General features: G+C 35.7%; 1 protein-coding gene across 2 annotated transcripts in view; it reads right to left on the bottom strand.

The window, feature by feature from the left end:
* PDSS1 (decaprenyl diphosphate synthase subunit 1) overlaps positions 1-20811 on the bottom strand; it is a 31960-nt gene that overhangs the window by 5056 nt on the left and 6093 nt on the right. Inside the window, exons 2-9 of one of the 2 annotated variants that reach the window (XM_052001029.1) lie at positions 18760-18821; positions 17815-17935; positions 14785-14915; positions 10703-10844; positions 8982-9093; positions 8764-8873; positions 310-390; positions 85-198 (exon numbers count right to left, since the gene is read on the bottom strand). In XM_052001029.1, the coding sequence (XP_051856989.1) occupies positions 85-198; positions 310-390; positions 8764-8873; positions 8982-9093; positions 10703-10844; positions 14785-14915; positions 17815-17935; positions 18760-18821 (873 nt within the window). Of the gene's footprint in view, positions 1-84; positions 199-309; positions 391-8763; positions 8874-8981; positions 9094-10702; positions 10845-12427; positions 12505-14784; positions 14916-17814; positions 17936-18759; positions 18822-20811 lie in introns of those variants that run through there. The other variant, XM_052001030.1, reaches the window with a different exon arrangement.

The following is a 20811-nucleotide window of genomic DNA, read 5'->3' as shown; positions in this document are numbered from 1 at the left end:
CAGGCAATTTATTGAACGGAAAAGAACTTACTTAAGAAGCCATTGATTTCATCTATAGATTTCCTGTTCTAAAATGAAACCTACCTGCTCGCAAGCAAATAAGACTGGACCAGTGGCTAATCCAAGTTTCAGATCTGACGCAGTTGGTTTGCCCAGCTGGTCAGTACATGAAGTGAAATCCAACACGTCATCTATCAACTAAAGTAGAAAGAACTGATGTCAAAATTCACTGCAGAACACCATCCATAGGAAATATTTCAAAAAGGCTATATTTCTCATAAGTGATGCAGAAACAAAAATTTCAAGAACCTGAAATGCGATGCCAACATTTTTTCCATATTGATAGGCAATTTCATGAACCACCGGATCAGGACATCCTAAAATGGAGACCTGAAATAAAAAGGAAGTTCTCTGATTTAGGCTCTAGACAGGAATTAAGATAATAAACCTTTCAGAATGTGCTACAGTAATCTAACCATGCCTTATTGAGGATGCTCATTAATCTCTGGAAGCTTCCCCAGATCCTTTCCCCTCACCTCACAGATAAACACACTGAGGCTCAGAGAAGTGCCCTTCTCTGTTACACAGGGGAAAAGCAGCATAATGAGAATTCTAAGTTTTTATGCCTAAATGTGGCATGTTCCATTGTATAATGCTGCCTCACATAAATGTCTAATTACATGAAAACAGAATTTGTACATTCAGAAACATCAGAAATACAGTTTCGTTAATTTTGAAAAATGTGAAAAATAAGCCTTTTTGGATCTGCAGAAGAAAAAGTAGATGGACTTCCCCCCCTTCATTTCTACAGGGAAAGTAAATATGGCAGTGACCTTCCCCCCAATCAGCAAACTGATGTTTGTTAAGGACTAGTATTTACTTTGTCTAAGAAAGTAACCTCCTTGAAGGTAGAATCTTTTTTTTTTCATCATGAGTTTTACATAAGACAATGAATAAATATTTGTTGAACAGAACTTGAACTTATATGACCTTATCACAAAAAAGTTTACTTAAATAAGGTTTTGGGGGAAGAAGGGCGCAAGTTGGGGGGAACATGAAAAAGAATTTAATTTCTGATCAAAAGATATTTCCTTCATCAATCTCTCTATTTAGAACTATATCCAGTTATTTAAAGTCCTATATTTGATAGAATGACCTATTAAAATGAGACTTTTACTTTTATCACTTGAAAAAAAAAAGTCCTATGTTTGAATTGTTGTTAAAGCTTATAACATTATCAGTAGTGCAATGATTTTGAGACATTTTTCTATTAAAAGGTAGATTGGTACCTTGTCTTTACAGTGAATGTTAACTATTTGTGGAGCAAAGGTACCTATCAGTAAGATGCCCAGGATTAGGGTTAATAGTGGTGTTCTGGAATACCCAAAAGCTCTGTTGATCACTAGAAGATTTGAGTCAATCAAACCTGTGACTTTGGTCTTTTTAGCACTATGTTTTAACCAGCTCAGGTAAAAAGGATTCTGAAAGACAACACAGTGTAATGGAAAAGATGCTGAGCTTAAAGTCAAGAGGCCTAGATCTGAATCTTGACTATGATGCTTAAGGTATGACCTTCAACAAATTACAATAACTATCCTATGAGAAAGTATTTTGTAAACTTTAAAGTGCTCTATAAATTAGCTAGGTCAAGAGACAAATGGAAAATACTGCACATGTGGAATTCATGAAGAACTGGGTTCAAATTCCAACTTTGATCTTTGCTCATGATCACAGCTAGTCACAAATGCTGTGTGCCTCAATTTCCTTCTATGTAAAATAAAGATTAATATCTAAGGGACAGGCTTAGATGCAAGGAGGACATTATGGATGATAATGCATGGAAGTTAATATATAAATGCCAGTTCTGCCCATTGTTACAGTAGTTACACTAAATCCAAGAAACATGCCTTTTATATCATGGAGTTAACAGTGATTTCATATGCCTACAAAATGCCTAAAGAAAAAAAGAAAGAAAAAGGTAATTCTAAACTGACAAAACAAAATATAACTTCAAGCTAAGAAAAACAAAGATGATTATTGTCTTCTGACCTCAAATGACCTAATGCTATACTCAAGCTCTATAATGCATCATTCCTTCAAAATCACAATGAGGCTGGACCACACCCATATGTAAAAATGCAACACTACGGATGTTATAAAAGCAGCATTTCCCCTCTACTTCTCCCCCCCCCCCCATTGCATCCCCATCCAGAAGCTTAACTCTGATGGTAGTTTTGAAATGTTTCAGAAAACATACAAATGCTTTTGTAGCATTTTTCTACCTGTTAAAGGTTTGGCTTTGTTCTGTAATTACACATTATTCTCAAATGGAGTAATCTGAAGATACAGAAACACCTTTTTTATCCCAGTGGTAGAACATAGGACTTTTAAAGATTTTCCTGAGTTTCCAAAGTCCCCCTGAAGACCAACTGGCCTAATTTACTTAAAGAACTCTTGGAATATATTCTGACAATTTTTCTGCTTGGCATTCTGAGCCTACTGAATCCAGTTTGCAAGAAACAAAGTTAAAAAAAAAAAAAAAAAGAAAAAAAGAAAATCAACATTTAAAGCTGGATCAGAAAATCAAATACAGATCTTCATATGGCCTTGATTCTGAAGCACCGTCCTAAGGTGGCCTCTACTCCCCAAACAGCATTATAGTGTATTGTTCCCATGGGAGAGAAGCTCATTCCTTGGGAAGCCAAATTGACCAGTTTTCCCTTCAGCCCTGATAAAATATAACATTTCCCAAACTTAAAAAAGCCTTAAATGAACAGTTTGAATACTAAGTGTTTAGGTCACTAAGATAAAAATGTACCTCCCTTGTCTCACCCCAGCCTCAATTAACTAATGAGTTAACACATGCTCATATATGAGCAAAAGCTTAGCCAAAAGAAGGGTTTTTAGAAACGACGTAATCCAGTGGCTCTTAACTTTGGGTCTTTAAACTCTAAAAGAAAAAAATATATACATACACACACTGACAAATGTATTTCAATATAATTTTATACATTTAAAAATGTGAATCTGAGAAGGGCTTCATAGGCTTCATCAGACTGCCAAAGAGGTCTATGACATAGAAAGATTAAAAACCTCTGGCTTAGATCAGGCTTTTTAGTTTACAGATGAGAAAACAAAGTGAAATGACTTGCCCATAATCATATGTGGCAAATATTATAGAGGAGATTTGAACCCAAGTTCTCAAACTCCAGAGTAGTAATCACCACTGTCTTCCATGTTTTGTAAAATTAAACGCTGGCTAATGAATACAAAAATATCAGTATCAGTACATATTGTATGCATACAGGGAGATATCTACAGATATGGGGTGGGAGAAAGGACAATGTTATAATAAACTGGGAAAAGTTCTCAATTTGACCTAGAAGGCCAAATTTTGATTATCACTTAAGTATAATTGTTCTGTAAGAAATGACTAGCAGGATGAATTCAGAGAGGCTTGGAGAGACTTATATGAACTGATGCTAAGTGAAATGAGCAGAACCAGGAAATCATTATATACCTCAACAACGATACTGTATGAAGATGTATTCTGATGGAAGTGAATTTCTTTGACAAAGAGACCTAACTCAGTTTCAAATGATCAATGATGGACAGAAGCAGCTACACCCAAAGAAAGAACACTGGGAAATGAATGTAAACTGTTTGCATTTCTGTTTTTCTTCCTGGGTTATTTATACTTTCTGAATCCAATTCTCCCTGTGCAACAAGAGAACTGTTTGGTTCTGCACACATATATTGTATCTAGGATATACTGTGACATAGTTAACATATATAGGACTGCTTGCCATTTAGGGGAGGGGGTGGAGGGAGAGAGGAGAAAAATCAGAACAGAAGTGAGTACAAGGGATAATGTTGTAAAAAAAAAATTACTCTGGCATGGATTCTGTCAATAAAAAGTTATTATAAAAACAAAGGAAAAAAAAAACAGCTTTCAGGTAGCATTTCAAATAAGAAATTAACAAATAAAAATTAAAAAAAAAAAAAAAAAAAAGAAAGAAACCAAATGCTAAAACTGGCCATCTTCCTACAGGTCAGGAAAAAAAAAGGGATTTTAGCCGTGTATTAAAACATAATACATGTTTTGTATTTGAATATGGTTTGTTCTGATGAGAGATTTTATAAACATAACAGAAGTTGAAAAGATGTGGGCTTAGAAGCTAATTATGTCAGAGATTTATTTCAATTTTAAACAGCACTATGTTGGAGTAAATCTTTAAGAAAAACCCCTTTTTATTTTCTCTCATATAATCTAATGTGGAAAAGAGAATCAGAGAGGGAGCTTATGTGATCCACAAAGGAAAACCAAGTACAAAGATAATCCTCTGTGGAAATACTGGGAGGTGGGCAGGAGGGGAAGAACTAGAATGGTGCAGCCAGACCAAAAACTGGCAACTTGCCATGTTGCAGCAAATATCCAGTTCAGAATAAAACAGGATGACAAAAACAAACATGAGATAGGACTAAACCAAATTCATTAAGATAAACATTTCTTACTTTAAAAAGTTCTTTTGCTTGAAAATACAACAGGGAGAAAAAAGACAAGTCACCTCAAAGCAATCTTCTATTAAAGATGTAATCACATCCAGGCTAGGAATCTATTCAGTAACAGGAACTTGAGGGGAGGGGGAGAGGGAGAAGAGGGGAAAGAGAAGCTGCTGGGCCTGTTTTAATACTGTCATTTTCTTGGGACATCTGGGAATTCCATTCATTTTTCTTTGTGGGAAAGACCTAACAGAATTCTATCCCTTTAATCCTCAGCTCTGGAAAAGATCTCAGTGATTTTTCATGTGGCAGCTCTCATGAATCTGGTTTGCATATACAACTACGACTGTTGGCTAAGCTCATTTTTATCAGCACCTCAAACAGCAGTTTGGGCTTATTCTACCCCTAGGTAATTGTAAATATAAAAATGTTCATTTAACCATATAACTTCTTTTAAAAAATTATTTCCTTAACAGCCATGGACACACCACTACCAATTTCATTTGCATGAAAAGCACACCAATTCCCATAACCTATCAGCATGCAACTCAAGGTTTACCTGTTTTAAAGTACACTACTGCTTCTTCCTTTATTTTATAATTTGTTGGGAAAGATACTCTCAACAACTGGATTTCTATCCTTGATTCACTGATTTTTTTTTAATTGTCCATTTTGACAATGTTTTCTCTAAACTCTTAAGACATATTAAACGTTTCCCTGCCTTTTTTGCCTGAGTTTCCTCAACTATAAAACTGATAATACCACCTACCCACAGGATTGTCATGAAGATTAAGAGATATCAGGTGCTATACAAATGCTTATTCTCATCCTTCCCTTCCTCCTTTTTTAACAGAATATATGGTTCAATGGATCTATGATTTCACTTGTGTAGACACACAGCTCATTGATGGTGCCTAATGTGCCATTTCTTGCAAGCAAATCACTGTTGGTAATGTGATAGCTTACTTAAAGCCACCATAAGAAAAATTTAAGTAGGTTTGGAATACTTGTGTCCTGAAGTGCAGTGGGAAGGGCAGCCCCATAAGCTGGTCTATCAGTTCTTTTGGACATCAGACTAGAAGGAAGACAGACTCAACAAGCATATAGAAAACTACAACATACTCAGTGATTCCAACCTATTTCCTACAACAAAACAAAAAACTCTCATCCTTTAATTATCAATAATCTGCCAGTGGTAATATATGTACAGTTGTAAAACACAGAACCTCCAGAGAGTTAAAATTGCAGGTATCCTAAAGGGCAATAGAAAAATCAAGTATACTGACAACTGAGCTTTATCTGGAAGACTTTGGGTCATGTATATCAATGAATCTATAATATCTTCAGGAATCACTGATGTGCACACTGCGTCTACTGGAATTATCAAAACTGCTGCCTTCACTTCTTCAAGTATTTCAATTATTAGACATTTGACTATCAAAATCTCTTTAAATCAGTCTGCTGAATTTTGTACACAACTCTCTCTCTCTCTGGCCCAAGGATGGCTCCAGGCCCTTTTACCTTAAGTATACAGGGTTGGTGATACTGTAAGGGGATTTTTTTTTTAAACTTACTACTTATTGCAAATAGCTTTGTTGACAGGCTGAATCCCCAGTGAGACATTGGTATCTGACTGCCTCATTAAATCAGTAACTTTTATAAAGTTTGCTTTAAATGGATCATTCTCATAGCATAATTATAATGTAAGTCATTTTTTCATTCTTCAGTCTCCTCTTAAGAGAAAAATATCACTTTCAATATCTTAGAAAAAAATTTCATCTAAAAATCAAATTGTATTTAAATGCTAGTGTGTTCAAGCAATTTTCTAGTAGAATGTGAATTACACAGGTGTTTTATGGAAGCAAAGGAAGGCTTTCAAAAGCCCATGTTTCCTACTGAGCAATCATAATTATATCTATTTTATTCAATTCTCTTTAATAAAAAAGTGGAAAAAACTCTTTCACCTGATAAATCCTTGAAAAGATTCTTATAAGTTCAAATAATTATGTTAAGATTAAAGAACAAAGACAAAAATCTAAGCTAAATTCCACCTGTAGCTTTTATTTTTGTTGGCTTAATTATCAAGAACTACTAAAACAAAATAAAACAACAAAAACCCACAACCAGAAACTATCTGAATTATGATACTCTAGTATCAGGAAGGCTGATACACATCAAATAATTAAATCTCTAAAAAGAAGTCTCCAATCATTCGTAGACTAAAACTGCTGACTATATTCTGGGTTAGAGAAGCTATAATTAGCTACAATTGAGTGAAGATCTTGATTTAGGAAAAACAGGTAAAGATAAGTTATAGACTTCTACCCAGTTTAAACCTGGAAGAAGGAGAGAAAAGAGAAAAGACGATTTTATTATCTTTATAGGTAGGTTTAATTGCTTCTTCTAATGAGATTCATTTATCTAAGAACACACTGCATGCTAACATAATAAGTGCTAGGTATTTCTTGTAGTCAATGAATTATAGGTGCTGAAACTAGTTTTCCCTACAGTTTATCAAAGGAGTCTTTGGGAGATCCTTTAATGTAAAAATCATGTTTCCTTCCAATTTGGGGGGATGTAACAAGTATTGATACCTCCATTGTATATGACTTTTATTGGTGTAATTACTTAAATAGACCAAATCCTTTCAGTTTAACTTCTATTTTTGATGCAGTCTAGGACACCTGGGTTCAATGACCTGGTTGATCAAGATCCCTTTCTCTATCTGAATTTTTTCCTGTATTAAAAAGAAGTTTGAGTCAATGGTTTTTGAGGTCCTTTCTAGTTCTAATTCTATAATGCTATGATCTGTTAAATACAAAAAATAATAACTCACAAGGTGGAATGAGGTTCAAATGAGATAGTGAATTAATAGGGTCTTGCAAACATTAAAGCACTGCATCACTAGCAATCATTCAAAGATCACTGACAATGGCTCAGTGATCACACCTGCCAACTCTTGAAATCTGGGGTGAAGTTCGTCTGGGTCCAATGACCCACACTCATCAAGGACAGCTAGCTGACTACTTTTCTAGAGGTTTAATTCCCCATTAACAGCTTTAATTCTTTTCTTTTCAGTCCAAAAATCAGTTTTCTTGGCAGACAAACAAGAAATCAATAGCAAGAAATTAAGAGTTCATTCATTTTAAAAATATATCTATTATCATTCTAGTCACCCTGAGCAACACCCTATCTCTTCTTTGATATTTCTCCCCCAACAAACGTCCTCAAAAAAACAAAACAAAACAAAACAAAAAAAAAAACAGAAAAAAACACCACCTTTTGGTTTCTCTTGTTGGCTTTAGCTCATTCTAAACTCTGATTCTCCAAGGCTGTACTGTTTTTGTGGTTTTTGAGTTTCTTGTGATTCAATACAATTCCCCCTCTTTGAAATGGTTTTCCCTTCTATTGTCAGCATTTAATTCTGGAATATTTTTCACTGCTCCTCTGTTGATTTTCTAGAATTTTTTTTAGTCCAGAGGATCTTGCCTGTTCTTTCTTTGAAATCTGATTTTCTGAAATTTAGGGCATATGCTCAGCTATCCTCTCTTTCTATATAATAAATTCTAAAAATAATTAATTTCCCTAGGTTCTCATCCCAGCAATCAATTTATTTCTTGTGGAATGAGGTACTGAAATGATTTCATTGTTCTAGCCATATATCAATTCATGAGTCACTGATAAAGATTTCATATTTTAAGTACCATTACCCTTTATCTGTGATGCAAAAAACTGAATCCTTAGCATATTCTTCCTTATGGTTTAACTTGACTGGTCTTTGTACGGCATACATGGTTTTTAAGTCTGAAGTAAAAAAAACTTTCATCATGGTAGCCCTTTTTTTCAGAGGTTGCAATTCATGACAAAACCTTTTAGTTTAACTTTGGGCCTTGTAAAACTATATAAATTTTTAAAAAAGCAAGCCAGGAGTTTTTGTAGATTTTTAAAGCAGTGAAACTAAAATTATCTGTAGTCCAACTATTCCAAGCAGTCCAAGAAAAATATTAGCTATTTAAATGCTTAGCAAATCTGATAGATTAATTTAGAGAACTTTTTGTGGCTCAAGAAAAGAATGGAAGTCAATGTCCATAGACAATATAGAAAAACTGGAAACAACAAGAATAGTTTTGGGGGAAAATCTTTTGGGATGAAGGGAGGGGGGTCTATTTTAAGGTTCTCCTTTGAACTTTTTTCCAGAAGTATCAAAAGGCTCAGATATGAAACTTCTGTTAACTTGACAAAAAGACAGAACGTACATACTGCTTTACAACTGTTGGCTAGGAGACTTGCAGTCTTCTTAAAGGTCTTTTCAATGTAGTGAGCAAATCTTTCGTTCTCATTTTCTTTTGATCCCAGTTGAAGAAATTCACCTGCAAAGATGGGAAGAGCTCATTTTGATTGGGATTTTATTGTTTTGCTACATTTGATACCAGACGAAGAAACAATTTTTAAAGGAGAAAAATAAAAAAACAACCTACCACGCACCAAATCTTCAAGGACCTGTGTTAAAACAGAAACAATGGTTGTATTTCCAATTCGTGCCAAAGCTACAGATGCTGCAGAAAGAATAAAATCACCAGCAAGAACAGCCTTAAAAAAGAAAAAAGTAAAACTACTTTACAATCATGTATCATAGCAACTAAGTGCAAAATAAAATGTATCATCTCATTAATCACATGTCTTTTCTGAATGAAATCTCATGTTCTACGAGGCAATTCTTGATCCTTCCCTATTACATAGGATTATTCCCATCATTCCTAATGCTATGACAAATTATCAGTTTCCTACAAAAGGTTCTTCAGTTCCATTTTTCAAAGCAGAGTTTGAGAATGCTAGAATTCTCCTATTTTTTGGTGATCAGAAGAGCTCATTAGGGGAATCTCATAGTGAAGAACTAGTACAGCCAGATAAGAGAGTGCCTTGAGAAATTCACGGAACCTGGCCATATCCTGGAGAAGGGCATCTTAAACCTTTTGACTCCAGAATCCAACCACCCCCCTCATCCCCATCCCTCAATCCCTGAAAAAGTTAATGCATTCATCTTTGGATGGAGAATTCATCTTTGGAATTCTCACATTGGTTATAGACTTGGTGATTATGCACAGTATTAAATATACTGTTTCTTATTTGATGGTAACACTAAACTGCTTTTTTAGTATCCTCATAATATGTTGCCATGTAGCACGGTTACCTACTCACTACTTTTGAAAAATTGAAGGGATTACATTATCACAGTTCACTTAGCAATATAGGAACATAGAAATTAGTCTATTTTACAGTGGAGATTTGGAAACTCTTTTATGCCAATATAAAGGGTGAGTGTGGCATGTATGTTTGGGTGTGGACAGTGTTAAACTCCCTGGATGTAAATTCTCCTTACTGATGGAGTTCATAATCTCTGCAGTTTAGAGTCTTAATTGTTTGGGTTCCTGAAAAATTATGTAACTTGCCCGTAGTCACAGTCTATAAATCTGAGAAGCAGGATTTCAACCCAGGTCTTTCTTTGCTAGTGATGCCATCTTTCTCACTATACCACGGTGCCTTTCTATGAAAGACTGAATATAGAAAATGTTAAGTGTCTAAGACCAGATTTGAACTCAGGTCCTCCTGACTTCACGGCTGGTGTTCTATCTGTCCATTGTGCCACCTAGCTGCCCCCTGGGTATAGATTTCTAATGGGCTTAGTACAAAACTTCAGATATAGAAACTTTGTTCCCTGATGTAGATCAGCAACTACTTAACATTCTAGTCTTAAAAGAGTTTCCTGGGGGCAATTAAGAATTTAAGTGACTTAACCAGGGTCACCCAATTAGTATGTGTCAGAGACAGGACCTGGACCCAGAGCTTGACTCCAATGCTAGCCCTCCACCCATCATACCACAATAGCCTTTTCAAATTTTAGCCACAAAAATACATTTTTCCCTTGTGGATATTGTGGGAAAAAATCCCCCTCCCCAAATTAGAGTGATCTAATTGATTTATTACATAGCTTTTTCTTGTACCAAATATCTATTGTCAATATATCAATAAATCCAGCACAGTTCATATTTCTATGGCACTTTAAGATTTACAAATTTACTCTCAGAAAAACATATCTTAACATGATCATTACGGCAGTTCAAAAAAAAAAAAAAAAAAGATTTAGACAAATCTAAAAACTGAGTACAATCCAAGCACCACTTAAATGCCACAAACTTACCTTCTTTTCACCCCAGATCTGATTAACTGTGTGTTTTCCTCTTCGAGAGCTTGCATCGTCAATAATGTCATCATGAACCAGACTAGCCGTATGGATCATTTCTGCAATTAAGGCTATGGTACGCTGACTTGCTTGCATATCACTAATTAATGGAAAGTAATGCCTTTTTAGAATAAACTCCATAATTTACTGCCAAAGCAATCATCTTGTGAAAACATCACACTGATCTAAGATAGATAATTTCTTTTAAAGAGACTCATTCTAGTTTCCCTAAACTGTCTTTCCTTTATTTGAATGAACCTGTTAAGAAAAAGACTTGCTTACTTACACTTTTTCTTTAAAGTGACTACTTTGATTAGTGGTAGTACCACTCCTTTCTCCTAATGGGAAAAAATGGTTCTGAATAGTTTTAATCTAACTTTTTTTTGTTTTTTGTTTTTTTTTTTGTTTAACTTTGTCTGCCCATTGATCATGGCATTGCATCGGCTAAAAGAAGACAGTCTATAATGGTTAGGTTTAAAGAGAACAGAGAAAATCAGAATACAAATACAAAATTCTGACTATTGATTTTCTTGTATGACTCACATAAAAATGGGAATTTTGCCATCTCAATAGGAAGCATTTCAAAGTCCATAATTTATTATCTATTTCTCATGCAGTCAATTCTCTTGCTAAAGTGAAAATTACCAGGAAACTACCAATTAAATTTTGTAGCTATAAAATTATGATTTCTGACATTTCAACTTCTTCCAATCTAAAATTTAAAGTATACTTATAGGCAACAAAAGCAAAGTGTTATCATATTCATATGGGAGGAAGATAACAAGAATACTGAATCAATGGCTGTTCTCCAAATTCCTAATCTAAAGGCATGGGAGGAGCAAACATTTGAATTTACTTGAGGACCAAAAAGCAATGAAAAACTTAAATTTCCATAAACAAGAATGGAATTTCAAATCATCATAAAAGATTCAGAGGAACTGATCTTATATAACAAAAAGGGAATAAGATGTATCTTTCTATTTTATTACATAAGGACTATAGGTCGAAAACATTATTCATTCATGTCTTTAAGACAGGAATTCAATAATAAGATCAACAGCCATTTATGTAAGACATTTGTTATTTCACATGTGTTATAGTCCTTAGTGCTTCCATATCAAATTAGGTTGATCATAATGGAGTGGACAAATTATCTTTACAAAACCTTTTTTTTTGCTAGGAAGAGATCCAAATGAGCTGGATTCCAATTATGCTGTTTGAACCTGGGAAAGTCACCTGATCTTTATGGGACTCAATTTCCTCATCTGTAAAATAAGATAGATTAGGAGTTCTTAACCTGTTTTGTTTTGTTTTTTTTTGTCATGGACCTCTCTGATAATCTAGTAAAGTATATGGAGGTACCCCCTTTCTGAATTTTTTTTTTTAGGTCCATAAAATAAAATAGGATTATATAGGAAACCAATTACACTGAAACACAGTTGTTGTCTTAAAATTCACAGAACCCAAGTTAAGAACCCCTGGCCTAGATCATCTCTTCTGTCCCTTACAGTTCAAAATCCTTTGATCATTTCAGCTGAATGCAATGGGAAAGGCATAGACTTTTACAGTTGTTTTAAATATCAAAGCTCATTTACCAGACTATTTTGTTAACTGAATTTTGGTCTAGTAAACAGACAGACAGACAGAAAGACATACTGCCTACTAGTTAGTAATGGAACTTACCTTAAAACAACTGTTAAGGTCTCCAGCCTTTCTCATGCATTCACAAGCTGAGTGCCACCTCCATTTCCACAAGCTGTGTATGTCAGCAGCCTGGGACTTCCTGGTGGGAAGCAGTAGGGAAATGGCAGCATACCCTGAGACATTGGAGGCCCTCGTGCTTCCCCGATGTTAAAGCAGCAACCTCTTACAGACACCTTTGCTAAAGCTGCCTCCCTCCAGGGCTGCCATGTCAAGTGTGGCTTGGTTCTGAGGTTGGCCCAGTCCAGGGGTTGCTGTGGCTGTCTGAGCGGAGGCCCGATGGCTACAGAATCTTTCTAAAGAAAGGGGCTTTATGTAATGGAAAGAAACGCTACATTTCAGGTAATGTAAATAAAAATGTGTTTTCTTTCTCCAAGTTCATAGGCCTCTGAGATCCATCCAAATTGTGGCAGTCAGTAGGCTTCATAGGAACCTTAGCACAAAGGGTCTGCGCCAAGCACCTTGGAGCTCTAAAGCTTTATGAAAAGGTGGCTTGAAAATGAGTATGATACAGAAGGTTGATCTTCAGACTTGACTGTGGCCATGAACTAGTCACTAAACTCTCAGTGCACCAAATAATACTCTAAGAGCACAAGCTCCATACTAGCTGATAGACTTGTGGAAAGAAGCTGCACCCTGGGAATGTTCCAAGCCAATGAAACCACAGGTTTGGAGAAAAATGTACAAAATATATTTAATTTAATAAATGCTGAAACTGAATGGGTAAAAGTGGCAGCTTGTAGACAGCTCTTTCCTATTATTTCTCCTGTTTGCATTTACACTACTTGGTAAAAATCTTTCTCAGAGATCATTATTGTCCTGTGACCTACCTAACATAGTATGTTAAACAAAGCAAGGAGACACTTCCACTAAGCAAGATGAGCGACTTTGTACTTTGACCACTCAAATGCTAAGCAGACGGTTTGATGTTCTAGATATTGCTACAACCTCCCACCACCCCAATAAAAAAATTACAACTCTGCAGCCCATCTGTTACATGTACATGTAAGACACTACTAAGCTTTGGGGGGGGATCCACATAATTCTTGCTTCTAAGGAAATCAAGCAACCACAATTCTAACAGCTCTGGCTCACACTGCAAGCTGCTGACAGTAAAGAGGGCTCTAAATGGCTCAGCTTTCCAAGAGACTTTTTACCACTTTAGGTGGCAAGGCCAGCAGGGGAAAGGGAAGAGTTTTTCCCAACAAAGGGAAAAGGAAAAAAAGTGCTCTTAGTATATAAGGAAAGAAGATAAAGTCATCTGGATGGCACTTATCACAGTTTGAACTTTTTTCTACTTTCCTGAGGTTTTCTAATGAATTTGGCATGGCCTGACTTCCAGATAGCTCCAATGTTTAAAATTTTTGTAAGAAAAAATAGAAAGGCTACCAAAACTCAAAGCAGACTCAATTTGAACATAGTCACTTAATTCTAAGGAACCAATGGGTATTTTTCCACTTTCATTTCACTTCAGCCATCTACATTTTTTTTGCAAACAAGTTTGTAAAAAGCATTTAATAAGGCAAATTCAAAGAATATCTAATTAGAGAGACTCAATGACAATGCTTATTTTCAATGTCTCTAATTTATTTCATTCAAGGAAAATAATAATAGTTAAAATTTACATGGGCTTTAAATTTGCAAAAAAAAATTTTTCTTGATACAGTAATTTTAAAAATAGGGGAAAAGTTATGTAAAGTCCCTTTAAAAATTATTATTGAAACTAAGTAGCCCAAAACATTTTTCTTTATTTCATGACTATTTTCTTCTACAATTTGTTTTTCTTTAGGAATTAGTATTTTAGACAGCCATAGCAAAATACTCACCGGCAGTTAGTTATATATTGATGCTGTTTCACTAGTTTATACTAAGCAATCTTTAAAATAATATTAAGTTGATTTTCCATCTGGGTAATGATTAAACAAGCCTGTATGCCCAGAAGTTTTATTTCTTGGAAAGGAAATTAGCTGTTAAAGCCTTTTCTGCCCTGTAGATATCAAACTACTGCTGAAGAGGTGGCTGAATCAGGTTAAGAGGAAGAAGCTTGATTCTGGCTCTTCCTTCCAATTACTAATAAGCAGTAAATTTTCAGGGGACTATAAATGTCAAATGAGGTCCCATTCGAGTATGAAAAAGTTGCTCTTCAAATGGAGATCATTTTAGTATTTACAGATGCTTTAGGAAATATCCTTGGGACCCTAAGAACTTCTCAAGCTTCAGAATAAACAGACAAGTAATCATGAGCTACCTGCCTATTCCAGGCCCTCTCCTAGATATTAACGAGAACAGATTCCTTATAGAGGATTCATTAATAAAGCATTCCAAGGAACATAACTCACCGGCAATTGTTATGATGAATATTGCAAGCTCGGGCCATTAGCACCACAACAATTGGTCGAAAAGCTTTTCCTCTGCCATCAAAGTAGTATTCACACATTTCCTTAAGTTCTGTTGTAGACACCAATAATTCCTGAAATAAATGATCTATTTCACTGTGATGTCCAGAACCTACAGAAAGCCAAAGTAACAGAAGCTTTCCTGACACTTATTATCTAGGGTGGGGGGATGGCAGTCAGGGAACCTCTGAGTCTCATTTTTCTCATCTGTAAAATGGGAAAAATCATGCTTGCATGATTGTGCTTACTTTATAGGCTTGGTGTAGGTAAAATGCTATAAACCTATCGTTTGTAAAGCTATTATTTATAATGGTGCAATGGAAGAAGACAGGCCTTGGAATTAGGTCTCATCTTCTACCCAGCCTGGCTGAGTGACCCTGGGGTACAACTAAAGATCAGAGAGTACATTAACTGCATGGGTAGAAGATATTCCCAAACAGGGACTCCATAAACCAGGGAAACCACAAATTCAGAGCATTATTATACAAGTAATACAGTATTTCTTTGTTTTACAAATGTTCATGTCAAATACTAGAATTTGATTGGAAAAAGTTTTAATGTTCTGTCATAGAAAATTCATTAACAAACACTTAAGTGTTTACTATGTGCAAGGCACTGAGGAGACAGACAAAAGCAAATTAATTTTGGCTCTCACAGAGCTAAAAATGTGTTGGGACAGGGTCCGTGTAGTTCAGAGACCTTGAGCTGAGTAAGGATTCTGTGAGCAGGGGAGGAAGCAGCCATGAGGGTCAGTCAATGGAAAGGCATGGAGACGTAAGAGGGAGGAGGATGTATGGAGAAAGGTGAGAAAGTCAGAACAATGGGACTGGAAATAGTGGAAAGAAATAATGTGAAATAAGTTAGAAAGGTCAGATTGTAAAGCACTTTGAGGAAGAAACAGGAATTCACATTTGATCTTAGTGGTAACAGAGAGACACTGTAATTTGAGAGTAAGAGAATGAAAAGATTTTATCTGTCCTTTAGGAAGATCACTTTGATAGCTGTGTAGAATTTGGATTAGAGAGGAGAAATTTATAGCTGGGAGACTAATTTGGAGGCTACTGCCTCTCTAAAGGAAAGGCATAAAAGCATGAAATGGAGTAATAGTATGTGAATAGAAAAGGGGGCAGATATGAGAAATTTTGTGGACAGAGGAACAAGATATGGTAAATGACTGGGTGTGCGATTAAGGCCAAGTAAGGAGTTGGCAATGACAATTTAAACTTAGAGGACTAAAAGGATGGTGGTTCCTTTTACTTTAACCTGGAAGAGTGGGTTTGAGAGAAAAAGCTAGCATTATGAGATGTGTGATATAGATTACAATCCACCAAAACAATAAGGGTTTTCTATGAGAGAACTCTTTCCTGGTTACTGATGGCCTAGAGTACAGAGACTCCACAAGACACTGGCTATAGCCCTAAAATAATCTGAGAGATAGCTCAGTGGCAGTTGGGTAATACCCACCATGGGTACTGATGCCAGGCTCAGAGGAGAGGAGGTCAAAGCAGAAGGGAGTAGACAAGAGTCCAGAGTGGAGCAAGTCAGAGGACAATGGTAGGCATGGCCATGCTGAAGACAAGTCTCAGAACTGCCTACTGCAATTCTCCATTGACACCATTTTGCTCCGAGGAGGCTTCTCCTCTACCCTCTGGGTAGTTTCAATCATAACTGTAGATGCATCCACAGCTTTGTTCTGGCCTATCCTTTCTTGGTTATTTTCATTAGCTCTTGTGGGTACAAATATTATTACAAGTTTTGTTCATGTAGCTCTAGTCCTACATTATCAACTGTCTAACTTTTTGAACTCAAATCCCCATAGATATTTCCAACTCATGCCCCAAAGAGAAGCCTTTTTCCTCCAAACTCATCCCTCTTCCAAATTTCCCTATGACTGTTAGGGTACCACCATCCTTGCAATTATTCAGGTTCACAACCTGGTGTCATTTTTACTTCTTGATTCCCCCTCACTTCAAATACTCACTCTAGGGGCAAAGTGAAAGAAAAACAATATAATCCATGATCAGGAGGAACTTATAAATTTGCCAAACAAATGGCATTAAGTGTTTACCATGTGCTAAGCACTGACCAGAAAGAAAAATCAAGAAGAATCCCTGCCTTTAAAGAACTTACATTCTAAAAGGAGTAAACATATAATTAAAAACACAATTATTAATATGATAGTTAACACTTTTGTAGTGCTTACTATGTGCTAGGCACAATACCAAGGGTCTTAAAATTATTATCTCATTTAACCTCATAACAACCCTGGGAAGTAGGAAGAAACAGGGGCAGATAGCAGTTAAGTGACTTGCCTAGGGTAATACAGCTAGTAAATGTCTGAGGCCAGATTTGAACTCAGTCTTCTTAATGCCAGGAACAAAACTGAATTCACTGAGCCACCTAGCTGCTCCAATTCATATGATAAGCTACAAGATACAGTGTAGTAACCTTGGAGGGGATGGCACTAGGAGCTAGGATAGACAAAACTAACAGAAAATAATTAAGTGCTCAATCTGAGGCTATAACATTCATTTTAGGTGAAGTAAGAAAAAGGATATAGCACTATAAGCTGGAATACTAAGAAAAAGATTTCATCTTGAGCTGTCCTTAAGAGTAAGACTTAGAGGAAAAGAGAGAAAATCCCAGTTGGGGAGAGTAGGAACAAAGATAGAGAGAAATAAAATGGGCATTATTTGTTAGGGGGCCTGTAGGTCCTAAGTCTGGATCAAGTTTCAGATTGGGAACTGAGGTGAATATATAGGGTAAGGCCGGATTATGGAGGACTTTGGAAGCCAGTCCACAGTGCCTTTCAGGTAATGCTCTATATTAAACACTTACTTTTGAGAAAAACTAACTTTAAAACAAAGCACTGACCAGCTAATAAGACAACTGATACTGATCTCTATTTATTTCGATGAACCTGTATTGCTATCTCAACTTATTTTTATAATTTATTTTATCCTGCCACCTTACCTTTTTTATATCTTCATATAAATCAGTCAGGTCTCTCCGACCAAGCTTAAAAGGGTCTGTGTATTTCTCACCACTCTGTGTTTTACTATAGCAGCCTACCACCTGAGTTGTGTGATGAAACCTGGGGAAAGCAGTGATGGAAACAAGAGGCAAAACTCTACTTCATTCATTAGAAAACATTATTTTTCAGCAAAAGAAAATGACATGCAAATTAAAAGATTAAAAAAAAAGAGGTCATAATAAATAAAAAAGAACAAACCTTAATATTACAAACTTAGGGGATATAGGGGATACAGACTTATCATGTTAGAGATAAAGTCTCACATTTACCTATCTGAAAAAAGAAAGGATTAAGGTGTCCTAATGTGTTTCTAAAAACAAAAGCCTCAATCTTTACTTCTATAGAGTAACTTCTAGTTATTCAGAATCAAGATACAAAATTTTGGTGTGCAATACACAATAAATGGATATTCACAGAAATGACCCAGAGGCAATAAAAGATACAAAAGTGCTTTTGAAAGCTTAAAAGATGAAACTATTTATAAGTTTTACATCAATTGTGGTTTATGTACTTTCATTCTAATGGGTACTCCATGTTATGTGGGGCCCAGAAGATTTTTCAAGAACATTTCCAGGCTTGGAAGAAGATGCCTCTCCTATCATCCCCACTCCCTCACTTTGTCCAGGTCATAAACAAAATAGTCAAGTGAACTAATGATCCACTGTATCACCAGGACATTGGGGAACTAAAATGTAATTTTTTTTAGCATTAAGAGGATGGTTATCACCAACATCCCAAGCTCCCTCATATGTGGTGACTCTCATTTAACCAGAATACTCCAATTAATCAGAACAGCCTATTTCCAAATTATTTTGAATAAAGAGATTCTTTATGCTATTCAACATTTTCTGCTGTTCAATGTTTAAAGGCCTTATAAAACTTACCGTGATATATTGTGCTTATTAGGACAGGATAATAAACTCCTCACAAGACTGAAATTAAGCATCTATAAAAGAAAAGACAAGCCAAAAGAAAAAAATGTTAATATTAAAACAGAAAATATCTGTAATTCTTATTAAATAAAAACTCTTTTTTTTAAAGTTCACTTATTTAGTTGGACTGTAAACGTTAGCAAAAGGACAATTCTGGAATGAATTTACTCTAACTTAATTTAGGTTGAATCCCATAACAACAAACTTTAGTGAACTGGTTAAGTGACACTACACAGTAATTTGTAACTTTAAAAGGAATAGGGCTGACAATTTTTTAATTTATAAATTAGATAAGTTGATATATATTGATTGAGGGAGTTTATACATGGGGTGCTCTCCATACTAATAAAATTTTCAAAAAGTATATTTTTATTCTGGAGAGCAATTTGGAACTATGCTCAGAAAGTTATCAAACTGTGCATACCCTTTAATCAGCAGTATTACTACTGGGCTTATATCCCAAAGAGATCTTAAAGGAGGAAAAGAGACCCATATGAACAAAAATGTTTGTGGCAGCCCTCTTTTTGGCGGCTAGAAATTGGAAACTGAATAGATGTCCATCAATTGGAAAATAGCTGAATTATGGTATATGAACGCTATGGAATACTATTGTTCTGTAAGAAATGACCAGCAAGATGAATACAGAGAAACCTGGAGAACCTTATATGAACTGATGCTAAGTGAAATGAGCAGAACCAGGAGATCATTATATATAGCAAAAACAAGACTATACGACAATCACTTCTAAGAGATATGATGCTCTTCAACGTTGAGATGATTCAAATCAGTTCCACTTGTGCAGTAATGAAGAGAGCCATCTATATCCAGAGAGAAAACTGTGGGAACAGAGTGTGGAACACAACATGGCATTCTTACTCTCTCTGTTGTTATTTGCTTGCATTTTGTTTTCTTTCTCAGTTTTTCTTTTTCTTCCTTCTTGATCTGATTGTTCTTGTACAACAGGATAACTGCATAAATATATATACATATATTGGTTCTAACATGTATTTCAATATATTTAACATGTATTGGACTACCTGCCAGCTAGGGGAGGGAGTGGGGGGTAAGGAAGGGAAAATTTGGAACAAAAGGTTATGCAAGGGTCAATAATGGAAAAATTATCCATGCATATGCTTTGTAAATAAAAAGCTTTAATAAAATAATAATAATAACAATAAAATTTAATTTTTTTAAAAAAAGGCCTGGCCAAAAAAAAAGTATATTTTAAACAATAGATTACATTTTTTGCATAGGGACTAGTTTTAATTCTCTCGCCCAAATTTTAATCAAAAAAAAATTTTTTTTCAAAAGTACTACCATCATCACAGTAGAAAGCTCATTGAACTTTGTAGAGAACCTGATTTCAATCCTCAATCTCTGTGATCTTCAGCAAGTAATTTTCTCTCTAGCTCCTGAGAATATCTGATTGTCCTCTATGTACCCAGATTCTACCTTTTCTCTCTCTCCTATTATTAGTCCTAAGACTCAACCAACCAACAAAACTATGCCCACCAAGAAAAATAAAGGCTGAAGCTGAGATCTGTATTATTCTTTATTTTATTATCCCATTCATTGCCTTCATCTTCCCACCAATCTTTCCCCTAGTCTGAGAGGAAGCGATGACCTTCTTGTTAAAAGAGCAACTCTCTCCTTACCCATCTCAGGATTTAGCTCAGGCACCACCTTCTGTCACAGACCGACACTGCTGCCCTTCATCAGTCCTGTTTCCCTAATCCTCCACTTTGGGTGACTCCACCACCAGCTAGGAACTATGTATTGCTAGAAGAAGCCACAAATCCATTCTTCCTGGATCCACTGTCAGTTCAGGCTATCTGAACTGGTTGGTCCCTGGCTGCTCATGGTGAGTTAGAAGGGGCCATGAAGAGCCATCAAGTCCAACTTTCTCATTTTACAGATGAGGGGACTGAGGACCAGAAAGATGACGTGACTTAACTACAGACACGTGGGAGCCAGAGGTGCTCTGGCCCCAACCCCTTACTCTAG

Source organism: Antechinus flavipes, chromosome 5 (genome assembly GCF_016432865.1).
Source record: "Antechinus flavipes isolate AdamAnt ecotype Samford, QLD, Australia chromosome 5, AdamAnt_v2, whole genome shotgun sequence".
Lineage (NCBI taxonomy): Eukaryota > Metazoa > Chordata > Mammalia > Dasyuromorphia > Dasyuridae > Antechinus > Antechinus flavipes.
This window is presented reverse-complemented; position numbering and strand designations above follow the sequence as displayed.